The 14,753-nt window shown below is 39.5% G+C and overlaps 1 protein-coding gene across 1 annotated transcript in view; it reads right to left on the reverse strand.

Moving 5' to 3' along the window:
- The window catches only part of pkn2 (protein kinase N2), a 39,033-nt gene extending 24,637 nt beyond the window's left edge, over window positions 1–14,396 (reverse strand). Inside the window, exon 1 of the mRNA XM_038964241.1 lies at window positions 14,054–14,396. Within this exon, the coding sequence (XP_038820169.1) occupies window positions 14,054–14,074 (21 nt within the window). The 5' untranslated portion in view covers window positions 14,075–14,396. The remainder of the gene's footprint in view (window positions 1–14,053) is intronic.
- Between the last annotated feature and the right edge of the window lie 357 nt (window positions 14,397–14,753).

Genomic DNA, 14,753 nt, shown 5'->3' on the forward strand with positions numbered 1-14,753 from the left:
TGTCTGCATCATTTCCAATCCCCCATATTTTTTGGGTAAATAAATATATATATTTTTTGGTAAATAAATAAATACATACACACTTTTTAGAATATACCTTTATTATTCCCTGCAAACCCTACCACCCTTCCCCCAATTGGAGTAAACTAATAAGCAATAACACTTAGGCTTCTACCTTCAGTTTATACATCTTATACACATTTTACAGACAATCTATTTTACAATAGTTATATTTTGTTTGTTTTCAGTCCTTCCTCTATTTCTGATGTCCATCCAGTTTGATTTCTATTTGTAACTGTGCTATTTCAATGTTTCTGAACCTATATACATTTTACAGAACCCATATGTTTTAGATTTGTTATCTTAATAAGTCCCACCTTTCAGCTCCATTCAATCCCTCCCATCTATCGCTTAACACCATCCATTTTGGATTTCTATTTGCCATATATTTTTCAACTGTGCTGTGATGCTTCACAAAAGTACTGAACCTTTCTATTCTCATAGCTTCTGCAGATTGTAAATTAAAGAAACATTTTTGCTAAAATAATTATTATAGTATTGATCGATTGACTGTGACTTTTCACATTACCCAGTATTGCTATCGGCAGCATTAGTTCTAGGTAAATGTTGCAATTCTTCAGCCACTCCAAAAACGAGCTACATATGGACAGTACCAAAATAAATGATCTAACGACTCTGCCTCCTCGCAGCAAAATCTGCAGAGCTGAGAAGATTGTATCCCCTATATCATTCTATTGGTTGCAAGAATTTTGTATAATAATTTTAATTGAAAATGTGAAGTTTTGAATCCGTCGTCATAATGCGTGTCAATTCATAAACCATGTGCCGTGGAATCGGTACATCGAAAATCTCTTCCCAACTATTTTGCAATCTATATGGCACAGCTGTAAAAAAAAAATGTCCTTAAATGAAATTGGTATATATATATATATACACTGCTCAAAAAAATAAAGGGAACACTAAAATAACACATCCTAGATCTGAATGAATGAAACATTCTTATTAAATACTTTTTTCTTTACATAGTTGAATGTGCTGACTACAAAAATCACACAAAAATTATCAATTGAAATCAAATTTATCAACCCATGGAGGTCTGGATTTGGAGTCACACTCAAAATTAAAGTGGAAAACCACACTACAGGCTGATCCAACTTTGATGTAATGTCCTTAAAACAAGTCAAAATGAGGCTCAGTAGTGTGTGTGGCCTCCACGTGCCTGTATGACCTCCCTACAACGCCTGGGCATGCTCCTGATGAGGTGGCGGATGGTCTCCTGAGGGATCTCCTCCCAGACCTGGACTAAAGCATCCGCCAACTCCTGGACAGTCTGTGGTGCAACGTGGCGTTGGTGGATGGAGCGAGACATGTTGTCCCAGATGTGCTCAATTGGATTCAGGTCTGGGGAACGGGCGGGCCAGTCCATAGCATCAATGCCTTCCTCTTGCAGGAACTGCTGACACACTCCAGCCACATGAGGTCTAGCATTGTCTTGCATTAGAAAGAACCCAGGGCCAACCGCACCAGCATATGGTCTCACAAGGGGTCTGAGGATCTCATCTCGGTACCTAATGGCAGTCAGGCTACCTCTGGCGAGCACATGGAGGGCTGTGCGGCCCCCCAAAGAAATGCCACCCCACACCATGACTGACCCACCGCCAAACCGGTCATGCTGGAGGATGTTGCAGGCAGCAGAACGTTCTCCACGGCGTCTCCAGACTCTGTCACGTCTGTCACATGTGCTCAGTGTGAACCTGCTTTCATCTGTGAAGAGCACAGGGCGCCAGTGGCGAATTTGCCAATCTTGGTGTTCTCTGGCAAATGCCAAACGTCCTGCACGGAGTTGGGCTGTAAGCACAACCCCCACCTGTGGACGTCGGGCCCTCATACCACCCTCATGGAGTCTGTTTCTGACCGTTTGAGCAGACACATGCACATTTGTGGCCTGCTGGAGGTCATTTTGCAGGGCTCTGGCAGTGCTCCTCCTTGCACAAAGGCGGAGGTAGCGGTCCTGCTGCTGGGTTGTTGCCCTCCTACGGCCTCCTCCACGTCTCCTGATGTACTGGCCTGTCTCCTGGTAGCGCCTCCATGCTCTGGACACCACGCTGACAGACACAGCAAACCTTCTTGCCACAGCTCGCATTGATGTGCCATCCTGGATGAGCTGCACTACCTGAGCCACTTGTGTGGGTTGTAGACTCCGTCTCATGCTACCACTAGAGTGAAAGCACCGCCAGCATTCAAAAGTGACCAAAACATCAGCCAGGAAGCATAGGAACTGAGAAGTGGTCTGTGGTCACCACCTGCAGAACCACTCCTTTATTTGGGGTGTCTTGCTAATTGCCTATAATTTCCACATTTTGTCTATTCCATTTGCACAACAGCATGTGACATTTATTGTCAATCAGTGTTGCTTCCTAAGTGGACAGTTTGATTTCACAGAAGTGTGATTGACTTGGAGTTACATTGTTGTTTAAGTGTTCCCTTTATTTTTTTGAGCAGTGTATTTTTTCTCCCACAATTTTCTTTAACCATTTTTGCTCTTTAATGCAGAGCCGACAGACAAGTTCCTTACTTTTTCATCCTTCTACTTGCCTCTTCCATTTTTGTGGTAATGCTGCAATTAGTTATAATTTTGGGTAGAGCAGACATTTCCATATGTCTGTGTTAGCTGCATGTGTGACAACTCCACCAGTCCTATTCATGATATAATTTACAAACAGTATATATATATATTTTTTATATATCGAAAAATCATTAAAAAAAAAAATCAATTAGTATATTTGAGTTTAACCACAATATTTGTGGTATTATTTGTTCTGTCTTTTCAGGTGGATTAAACTGAAATTGCAAAAAAAAAGTGAGCAGCTGTAATTTGAATAAAGGGAAAAAGGCCATTCTTGAACATGGGGTGAGACATTCTTACTAATTTACTAGAGAACCATTTCGCATTTAAGTATAACTTTTGTATGACTGATGCATTCCGTGAGAGGTCTAATACTTTAATATTTAATAATGTCTTCCTTCCAAATTCATAATATAAATAGGCCCTTTTAATTTTGTCTGGCTTGCCATTCCAAATAAAATGTAATATTTTTTGTTCATATAATTTAAAAAGCAGGTCACTAGGTGTAGGTAAAACCATAAGCAAATGGGTAAACTGTGATATGACTAAAGAGTTAATCAGGGTGATTTTTCCACAAATAGACAGGTGTTTTCCTTTCCATGGTAGCAAGATCTTATCTATTTTTACTAACTTTCTATAAAAATGTATTCGGGTGAGATCATTTCTTTCTTTCTGGATATATACAGTGCCTTGGAAAAGTATTCACCCCCTTGGCATTTTTCCTATTTTGTTGCATTACAACCTGTAATTTAAATAGATTTTTATTTGGATTTCATGTAACAGACATACACAAAATAGTCCAAATTGGTGAAGTGAAAAATAACTTGTTTCAAAATATATTTTAAAAAAAATACAAAACGGAAAAGTGGTGCGTGCATATGTATTCACCTCCTTTGCTGTGAAGCCCCTAAATAAGATCTGGTGCAACCAATTACCTTCAGAAGTCACATAATTAGTTAAATAAAGTCTACCTGTGTGCAATCTAAGTGTCACATGATCTCAGTATATATATACACACCTGTTCTGAAAGGCCCCAGTCTGCAACAGCAAGGGGCACCACCAAGTAAGTGGCACTACGAAGACCAAGGAGCTCTCCAAACAAAGTTGTGGAGAAGTACAGATCAGGGTTGGGTTATAAAAATAAAAAAAACTCTGAAACTTTTAACATCCCACGGAGCACCATTAAATCCATTATTATAAAAATAGAATACGGCACCACAACAAACCTGCCAAGAGAGGGCCGCCCACCAAAACTCACAGGCCAGGCAAGGAGGGCATTAATCAGAGAGGCAACAAAGAGACCAAAGATAACCCTGAAGGAGCGGCAAAGCGCCACAGCGGAGATTGGAGTATCTGTCCATTTAAGCCATACACTCCACAGAGCTGGGCTTTACAAAAGAGTGGCCAGAAAAAGAATAAGCAAACATGTTTGGTGTTCTCCAAAAGGCATGTGGGAGGTTCCCCAAACATATGGAAGACGGTACTCTGGTCAGATGAAACGAAAATTGAAGTTTTTGGCCATCATCGAAAACGCTGTCTGGCGCAAACCAAACACCTCGCATTCCCCCGAGAACACCATCCCCACAGTGAAGCAGGGTGGTGGCAGGGTCATGCTGTGGGGATGTTTTCATTGGCAGGGACTGGAAAACTGGTCAGAATTGAAGGAATGATGGATAGTGGTAAATACAGGGAAATTCTTGAGGGAAACCTGTTTCAGTCTTCCAGAGATTTGAGACTGGGACGGAGGTTCACCTTCCAGCAGGACAATGACCCTAAGCATACTGATAAAGCTTGAGTGGTTTAAGGGGAAACATTTAAATGTCTTGGAATGGCCTCGTCAAAGCCCAGACCTCAATCCAATTGAGAATCTGTGGTATGACTTAAAGATTGCTGTACACCATCCAACTTGAAGGAGCTGGAGCAGTTTTGTCTTGAAGAACAGGCAAAAATCCCAGTGGCTAGATGCCAAGCTTAGAGACATACCCCAAGATACTTGCAGCTGTATATGCTGCAAAAGGTGGCTCTACAAAGTATTGACTTTGGGGGCGGGGGAATAGTTATGCATGCTCAAGTTCTGTTTTTTTTGTCTTATTTCATTCACAATAAAAAAAATATTTTGCATCTTCAAAGTGGTAGGCATGTTGTGTAAATCAAATGATACAAACCCCCCAAAAAGCCATTTTAATTCCAGGTTGTAAAGCAACAAAATAAGAAAAATGCCAAGGGGGGTGAAAACTTTTACAAGCCACTGTATACTGAGTATGTCCACATCCCCGTCAGACCATTTTATTAGTAAACTACACGGTCATGTAAAAGTTGCATTTTTCAGTGATGAAATTTGGTTTTAATCCAGAGAGGTTAGCAAAAGTATCTAGATCCTCTATGAGGCTGTGGAGGGATTCTAATTGTGGTTTTTAAAGAAAACATGAATCATCAGCGTACAATGACACCTTTGTAATTCATCCACAAATTTCGAATCCCTTAAAATTAGATCTAATAATATCAACAGCTAACATTTCAATGGCAATAATAAATAAATATGCCTATAGTGGACAACCTTGTTTTACTCGACAGTTTAAAACTTTGAGATGTAGCTATTATTTACTATTTTACACCTAGGGTTACTATACATAACTTTAACCCATTTTATAAGAGATTCTCCAAAATTGAAATATTCTAGGCATATATATATAAACTCCAGTCATACTTTATCAAAAGCCTTTTCATAATCAGCTATGAAAACCAGGCCTGGTTTCCCCGATATTTCATAGTATTCTATTGTTTCCAGTACTTGTCTTATATTATCTCCAATGTATCGTCCATGTAAAAAAACTGTCTGATTAGGATGAATAATATCTGACAAAACCTTTTAAATTCTATGCGCCAAGCATTTAGATACACTTCAGTGTTGTGATGCAAAAATTGTAAGAGGCCTCCAATTTTTTAAATGGACTGGATCTTTATATACACACACCACTTGGATCCTGTTTCAGTAATAATGAAATCAGACCTTGTTGCCTGTCTGATAATCTACCGTTTATATAGGAGTGGTAAAAACATGCTAATAATGGTCCTCTGAGTATACAAAAAAACTTTTGTATACTTCCACTGGTATGCCATCCAGCCCTGGAGTTTTCCCATCCTTAAAGGCTTTAATTGCATCAAGAAGTTCCTCTGTAATTTGGCCTTCACATGAGTCTTTTTGTACAGATGTTAATTTTACATTATTAATAGGGTTAAAAATCCATACAATTAGCTTTGGTTAGTAGAGATGGAGACGAAACCATTCTTAAGGTGCTTTACTTCCTCTTTCAAAATATTGTTCAGTGAATCATGAGTGATCATTTGTAACAAGTTTCAATACATTTTTTGGGGTAGCATTTCTATGTTGAAGATTGAAAAAGACTTGTGCATTTTCCCCCATATTGTTTACTTGACATGTCGTTGTGTGAGGTGTGGTACACACAGAATCAGTAGGGTATTAAACAAACACTCAAATAGGCAACAGAAGCAGGATCTGTCTTATTTCTGTAGATATACATGGATGATTTATAAAGCCAGGCGTTTTTAACAGTTAGGCTACTGATTATAGACAATTAAGTTGGGGTTTCCTCTCTCCTCACCTTTCTTAGACATTAAGGCAAGGGCTGTTTTCTCATCTCATTCTGCTGCATTGTTCTCAACTCCAACATGCTGGTTAACTTTGCTATTATGCACATAACATGGTCTAGGAAAAGGCGCCAATTCAACAGCGCACTGATTGGTTTCAGAACCGTCGACAGCGACCACTATCCAATGCGGGAGAAAGTGCATTTGTTATAAAATACTATTTTTTATTAGTGTTGCACCATTGTCCTTATGTAATATGACCATATACAAGTTCAGAAGAACTTCTTAGAGAGTGATGGACTATGCCATCCCTACGACCTCCACAATGGATTGGTCCACTCAGACAGGTGCAAATCTGACAGGTGTCTTGTACACATATACAATACCAGTCAAAAGTTTGGACACACCTACTCATTCAAGGGCTTTTCTTTATTTTTACTATATTGTAGAATAATAGTGAAGACATCAAAACTACGAAATAACACATATGGAATCATGTAGTAACCAAAAAGGTGTTATAAAATATATTTTGATTTGTTTATTTGTCAAAGTAACCACCCTTTGCCTTGATGACAGCTTTGCACACCCTTGACATTCTCTCAACCATTCTCTCAAAAAAGCATGAGGAATGCTTTTCCAACAGTCTTGAGGGAGTTCCCACATATGCGGAGCACTTGTTGGCTGCTTTTCCTTCACTCTGCGGTCCAACTCATCCCAAATCTCAATTGGTTGAGGTCGGGTGATTGTGGAGACCATGTCATCTGATGCAGCACTCCATCACTCTCCTTCTTGGTCAAATAGCCCTTACACAGCCTGGAGGTGTGTTGGGTCATTGTTCTGCTGAAAAACAAATGATTGTCCCACTAAGCATAAACCAGATGGGATGGTGTATCGCTGCAGAATGATGTGATAGCCATGCTGGTTAAGTGTGCCTTGAATTCTAAATAAATCACTGACAGTGTCACCAGCAAAACACCCCCACACCTCCTCCTCCATGCTTCACGGTGGGAACCACACATGCGGAGATCATCCATTCACCTACTTTGCGTCTCACAAAGACATGGCGGTTGGAACCAAAAATCTCAAATTTGAACTCATCAGACCAAAGGACAGATTTCCACCAGTCGAATGTCAACTGCTCATGTTTCTTGGGCCAAGAATGTCTCTTATTATCGGTGTCCTTTAGTAGTGGTTTCTTTGCAACAATTCGACCATGACGGCCTGATTCACACAGTTTCCTCTGAACAGTTGATGTTGAGATGGGTCTATTACTTTAACTATGTAAAGCATTTAATTTGGGCTGCAATCTGAGGTGCAGTTAACTCTAATGAACTTATCCTCTGCAGCAGAAGTAACTCTGGGTCTTCCTTTCCTGTGGCGGTCCTCGTGAGAGCCAGTTTCATCATAGCACTTGATGGTTTTTGCGACTACACTTGACTGAACTTTTTCCGGATTGACTGATCTTCATGTCTTACAGTAATGATGGACTGTCGTTTCTCTTCGCTTATTTGAGTTCTTCTTGCCCTAATATGGACTTGGACAAATCAAAATCAAATCCAATTTTATTGGTCACATACACATAAGTTAACAGATGTTAATGCGAGTGCAGTGAAACTTGTGCAGTAATATCTAACAATTCCCCAACAACTACCTAATACACACAAATCTAAAAAAGGGGTGAATGAGAATATGTACATATAAATATATGGATGAGCGATGGCCGAGCGGCATAGGCAAGGTGCAATAGATGGTATAAAATACATTATATACACATGGTATGAGTAATGTAAGATATGTAAACATTAAGTAGCATTGTTTGAAGTGACATTGTTTAAAGTGACTAGTGATCCATTTATTAAATTAGCCAGTGATTGGGTCTCAATGTAGGCAGCAGCCTCTCTGAGTTAGTGATTGCTGTTTAGCAGTCTGATGGCCTTGAGATAAAAGCTGTTTTTCCAGTCTCTCGGTCCCAGCTTTGATGCACCTGTACTGACCTCGCCTTCTGGATGGTAGCGGTGGGAACAGGCAGTGGCTCGGGTGGTTGTTGTCCTTGATGATTGTTTTAGCCTTGCTGGTCTTTTACCAAACAGGGCAAAAAAAATGTTTACCTTTATTTAACTAGGCAAGTCAGTAAAGAACAAATTCTTATTTTCAATGACGGCCTTGTTCAGGGGTAGAACGACAGATTTGTACCTTATCAGCTCGGGGATTCGATCTTGCAACCTTCGGTTACAAGTCCAACGCTCTAACCACTAGGCTACCTGCCGCTATCTTCTGTATACCACCCCTACTTTGTCACAACACAACTGATTGTCTCAAATGCATTAAGGAAAGAAATTCCACAAATTAACTTTTTCCAACGCACACCTGTTAATTTAAATGCATTCCAGGTGACTACCTCATGAAGTTGGTTGAGAGACTGTCAAGAGTGTGCAAAGCTGTCATCAAGGCAAAGGTTGGCTACTTTGAAGAAACTCAAAAATAAAATATATATTTTGATTTGTTTCATACTTTTTTGGTTACTACACGATTCCATTTGTTACTTCATAGTTTTGATGTCTTCACTATTATTCTACAATGTAGAAAATAGTAAAAATAAAGTTTAAAAAACTTGTGGTACTGGTACTGCGTGTGTATATATATATATTTTTTTTTTTTTACTACAGCTCTACTAAAGAAATCTCATTCGACCAACAGCCTATCGACGAAACAATCGACCAGTCGACTAAATGGGGTCAGGCCTAAGGAAATGTCATGGAGATTGCTATATAAAAGGATCTGGAGGACAAAAAGGTTATACCACAATTGGCGAAGCACCAGAGAAGGACCCTTTGTATCATGATCATACTTTATGCAGGCTAGTTAGCAAGACATTGCTAACAAATGATTAAAGCATCTATAAAGCGTTCAGGAATACATTAAAGGATGTATTCCGCCCCTTTTCCTCCCAATTTTCTCCTAAAATGACATACCTAAATCTAACTGCCTGTAGCTCAGGACCTGAAGCAAGGATATGCATATTCTTGATACCATTTGAAAGGAAGCACTTTGAAGTTTGTGGAAATGTGAAATGAATGTAGGAGAATAACACATTAGATCTGGTAAAAAATAATGCAAAGAAAAAAATTCGGTTTTTGTATCATCATCTTTGAAATGCAAGAGAAAGGCCATAATGCATTATTCCAGCACAGGCGTAATTTAGATTTTGGCCACTAGATGGCAGCAGTGTATGTGCAAAGTTTTAGACTCATCCAATGAACCATTGTATTTCTGTTCAAAATGTTATATCAAGACTGCCCAAATGGTTTATTAATAACTTTAAGTTCAAAACTGTGCGCTCTCCTCAAACAGCAGCATAGTATTCTTCCACTGTAATAGCTACTGTAAATTGGACAGTGCAGTTAAATTAACGAGAATTTAAGCTTTCTGCCAATATCAAATATGTCTATGTCCTGGGAAATGTTCTTGTTACTTACAACCGCATGCTAATCGCATTAGGCTACGTTAGCTCAACCGTCCTGTGGGGGACCCATCGATCCTGTAGAGGTTAATGCTTTATAAAGTTTTTATAAAAAAGTTGTAGTTTGTATACAGTGGGACACATTTAATTGTATCAGCCTGTAGCACCATTTGAGGTGCAACAGAAAGAAATGCCGAGCAGGTAAACACCAAAGCCTGTCAGGCGTACAAATAGCAGGTAACAGCAGGTAAACACCAAAGCCTATCAGGCATACAAATAGCAAGTAACAGCAGGTTAACACCAAAGCCTGTCAGGTGTACAAATAGCAGGTGACAGCAGGTAAACACCAAAGCCTGTCAGGCCTACAAATATCTCTGTAAACGATACTTAAATTATAACTTGATACAAATACCAAATATTGGCTTATGCCACACTTTTTAGCACACTTTTCAAAAACTTTAGGGAAAATAGAATGGGCATACAATTGACAATTTCATTTCACTCGGGATGACCCCTTTCCTAGAACTTGTGTATAATATTTATTTCAAATTGTAGCAAAAAAATAAAAGTAAGCTCCCCCTGACATAGTGAAACCATTAAAAGCTTAAGGCACTTGAACTGAGCTTAGCTTACTGCTCCATTCATAGACAAGGCACAATGAGCCCACAACACCAGAACATGTTACGCCTATCTACACCCCATGTTGCATTCTGCCCTTGTTGCATTCTGCCCTTGTTGCATTCAGCTAACACCGTAACGTAATCCACACACGGGTGTTTTACAATTCCTACAGTGGCTATACAAATCTATGTTCCTTACCATCACATCATCAATTTCCATCAACCTCGTCTCCATTGCATCTGCTACAGATGCCGTCCACGTATGTTTTTAAGTTCTGCTTTGTTCTTCCTCTCACAACAAAAACAAAAGTTCTCCCTTTTTCTAAAAACAGAGTTTGGCCTAAACTGTCTGAGGAAGGGGCAGCCAAATCCTGTTAGCCTCTCGCTCTGTGAGGTCACATGAGACGAGAAAGGGACCTATAATCTCACTCCGGGGAGCGAGATGAGTCTTAAAAATAAACTTTGGTAAAAAATATATATATATTAAACGCCAGAGTTCCAATGGCCTCCCCTGTGGAGTGACGTGTATGGGAGCAAGAGGAGGATCAGTTGTGTACAGCTACATGTAAATTAATACTTCTAAGGTTGAGATTGGGAGCCTCGGAAAGAGTTTGTAACGTAAAAACATTTTTTGCCTTGTTGGTTTCCCAAAACTGTATACATATTTTAGTACAGTTAATTAATCAGTATTTGGCCAATGAAATAATCGAATCCACTACTTCGGTGAAGCAAGCAAGCGCCACAATTCAACCAACTGAGCCAACGGAATAATATACGGCGCTTTGGAACGGTTGTATTTGAGTCAAAGTAGCCTACGTTTATTTCTCCCTAACTGCTATACTCTTATTGACACCTAGGCTTAGTGTGCATTTGAGATTAGACTGCACGGTGGTTCCCTGTTCTGGGTGACTAGTGGCCAAACCTTTACAGAGGAAGTATGTGTTGGCCTATTAGGCCTGCGTCTCAGTCCAGAGGGAGAGAGGCTCCGCCTCCCTGTATGACTCACAGGTAAAATGGAGGTCACAACTGCTGGAAGAGGTAAAAAGACAGCTCAACCCAATTGGTTTCTGTAGCTGTGTTTGACTACCAGTGTGAAGACGATGCAAAGCCATGGACCACCCTTATTTTCCACTCTAAGCAACAACATAGCTATGAAAATCTAACTGACTGAGGAGAACATTGAACTTGGACAGGCTTGCATATAAGTTTGAATCAACGCAAATGATAAAAGCTTGTGCCCTTATTCCTTAACTTAGTTTAACCTATGCACCTACAAGAATCCAACCAAAGCAAATATTAGGGCATGAACTTCCACTGTAAGCAGGCTAAATAGCCTTAAGCTCAAACTCCAACAAAAGCTAAATTCGAGGGACAATGGAAAAGTCAGACAGGCGAACGTTAACTTTTGCTAAAAGACTGACTTTAAAAACCAAGACTATTTAGGTTTAAGGTAGAGCGCAATGGTAACTGCTTTTTTTAAAGCCCAACTTAAACCTAAACAACAATTGAACCTAAACATCACCAATTCCTACCCCAAACCGAATTTATTACATTTGGTTTGGTAGCTGCATTTATACCAGAAATGGCACATAAGCGTGAACACAATCACCTCCAAGCCAGACAAATGCATTTAAAAGACTGCAACGCTTGTAAATTACATAGATGACAGGTGTACACCGAACAAAAATATTAAAGCAACATGTAAAGTGTTGTTCCCATGTTTCATGAGCTGAAATAAAAGATCCCAGAAATGTTCCACATGCACAAAAAGCTTATTTCTCTCAATTTGTGCAGAAATGCGTTTACATCCCTGTTAGTGAGCATGACAAGTGTGGCAAATCAAGAAGCTGATTAAACAGTGTGATCACTACACAGGTGTACCTTGTGTTCAGGACAATATAAGGACACTAAAATGTGAAGTTTTTCACACAACACAATGCCACAGATGTCTCAAATTGAGGGAGTATGCTGACTGCAGAAATGTCCACCAGAGCTGTTGTCTGAGAATGTAATGTTTATTTCTCTACCATAAGCATTTTAGAGAATTTGGCAGTACATCCAACCGACCTTACAACAGCAGGCCGCATGTAACCATGCAAGCCCAGGAACTCAACATACGGCTTCTTCACCTGCGGGATCGTCTGAGGTGGCGGGGGTAGGTGGTAAGCAGTATTCTGTCTAAGAAAAACTAATTCTGATTGGCTGAACCTGGCTCCCAAGTGGGTGGGCCTATGCCCTCCCAGGCACACCCATTGCTGCGCCCCTGCCCAGTCATGTCAAATCCATAGATTAGGGCCTAATGAATTTATTTAAATTGACTGATTTCCTTTTATGAACTGTAACTCATTAAATTCTTTGAAATTGTTACATGTTGCGTTTATATTTTTGTTCAGTATAATTACAGCCCTGGTCAGTCTAACTGGACGTGTCACTCTTACATCACAGGCCAAGGGCAGTGATACCTAGGAACAGTGTATGTTTTGCCTGTTTTTCTTGGCAGGGTTACAACACAAGACACAAACTACTGATGACCAAAAGGTTATGGGGAATAACACCACTGTCACTCCTATACATGCACTAGTCCTTTGTCTAGTCGTCAACAGCAACATAATCAATTCGACAAATACCAGATATAGTCACCAACTCACTGTCCAAACAATCTCAGCGATCACCAAACACAAGAGTCTTGTGAAACGATGTCTGCAAAAAGACAAGTCTGAATTCATGAGTGGGGCTGAGTGGGTACACATAAGGTTCCAAAGAGTGACCTACCTCTAATCTAATCACTGAAACTGCAAACAAAGGCAATATGTTCACAGGTTAGTGTCCTGGAATACAGAAGTTTGAGAGAGAAAAATAATGTAGCTACATGTTCCGCAGGACACAAAGTTATGGTCAGATCACATCATTATGCGTCCACGCTACATTGTTGTTCGCTAGACTTTTTTTCCTCTCTCCCCAATATACAAATTACCAGATTTGACAGATGACGTCACCCCAGTCAGCAGTGACCACAAACTTTTTTTCGGAGTAATTTGTTGCGGTTGAGATTTTATTTTAATTTTTTTTACTTTCTAACGTTTTTTTCACAAGATGTGAAGTTTCAAAATGTTGTAATATCATTAGAGTTACCAGTTTCAAATTCAAATTCAATCATGTATCAGGGAATGCTCAACCTTTTGGAATTGAAAAATATTATACTTGCATGTCTTGGAACATTATTTTCAACTAACTTAGTACAAGTATTGTAGCCTAGTAAAACAAGTTTTTATTTTAATAGACACCTTTGGGCTTTAACACGCGCCCACTTGACTGGGTCACTGTTTACAAAGGACCTTAAAATGGAAAATGTTTTTCCATGCGTTCGAAACTACGTAATTTTTCTTCCAAAACGCTCAACATTTTACTATCATAGTCGATATTCAATTGATTTGTCATTAAAATATACAACAGATTAATTCAGTTGTTCAGCTGGTGGGAGCTCAAGTGCAAAATTACACAAACTTTTGATATTTTGATAAATGTTTTCCAGGCCTCAATCTATAATTCCCAGACAATCCTTCGGAAGCGGGGGACAAAATCCCTAAGAAATGTATTAAACTCAAAAGATTTGAATCCACTGCAAATTGTATATAGAATAAAGTTATTTACCAACTTGGAAAGCGCACTTTACAACAACTTTACGCATTTATTGCAACAGTTGTCAACTTTTCATACCTGCACGGAATCGGCGGCCATCTTGGCTTTTGACTTTGAATCAAACTGTACGGAGACAGGGGAGGTGGAACTCCAAAAACAGCCTTGTTTTAAGTTTCCCTCTCGTGCGTCAAAAATAACCTATTTGGTGACCAAACCATAGGTCATATTGGAAATACTTGACTTTCCATGGCTTTCCTTGAGTCCTTGCGTCTTTTTTCGCTGAGGGAAGAAAAGTTGTTCTGTAGTCCACATATATGAAGCAGCAACATAAATAAATGTCCCACTGCTTTCACTTTGGGAGCGAGAGGCTGTGGTTTGTGTGGAAACACATCAGCGTCCGCCCATAGGAGCTATGCACCAACTCAACCCAGAGCCCATTCTCTCAGCCAGATTCTATTCACACTCTCTCACGTGATCATAAAACTTCTCACACGCACGAGCCTCGCACTCTCCTGTAAGAAATCATGTTTACACAATATAATAGCGTGTGACAATTCTAAAAGTGCACTAAAATGATGAAGATCATGAGCTGGATACTACTTGTTCCAGGTTATCCTATAGTTGAAACTTAGTGGTGTAAATTATTTAAGTAAAAATACTTTAAAGTACTTCTTAAGTAGTTTTGGGGGTATCTGTATTTTACTATTTATATTTTTGACTACTTTTACTTTTACTCCACTACATTCCTAAAGAAAATGATGTACTTTTTACTCCTTAC

The sequence above is a fragment of the Salvelinus namaycush genome, chromosome 25 (genome assembly GCF_016432855.1).
Source record: "Salvelinus namaycush isolate Seneca chromosome 25, SaNama_1.0, whole genome shotgun sequence".
Classification (NCBI taxonomy): Eukaryota; Metazoa; Chordata; class Actinopteri; order Salmoniformes; family Salmonidae; genus Salvelinus; species Salvelinus namaycush.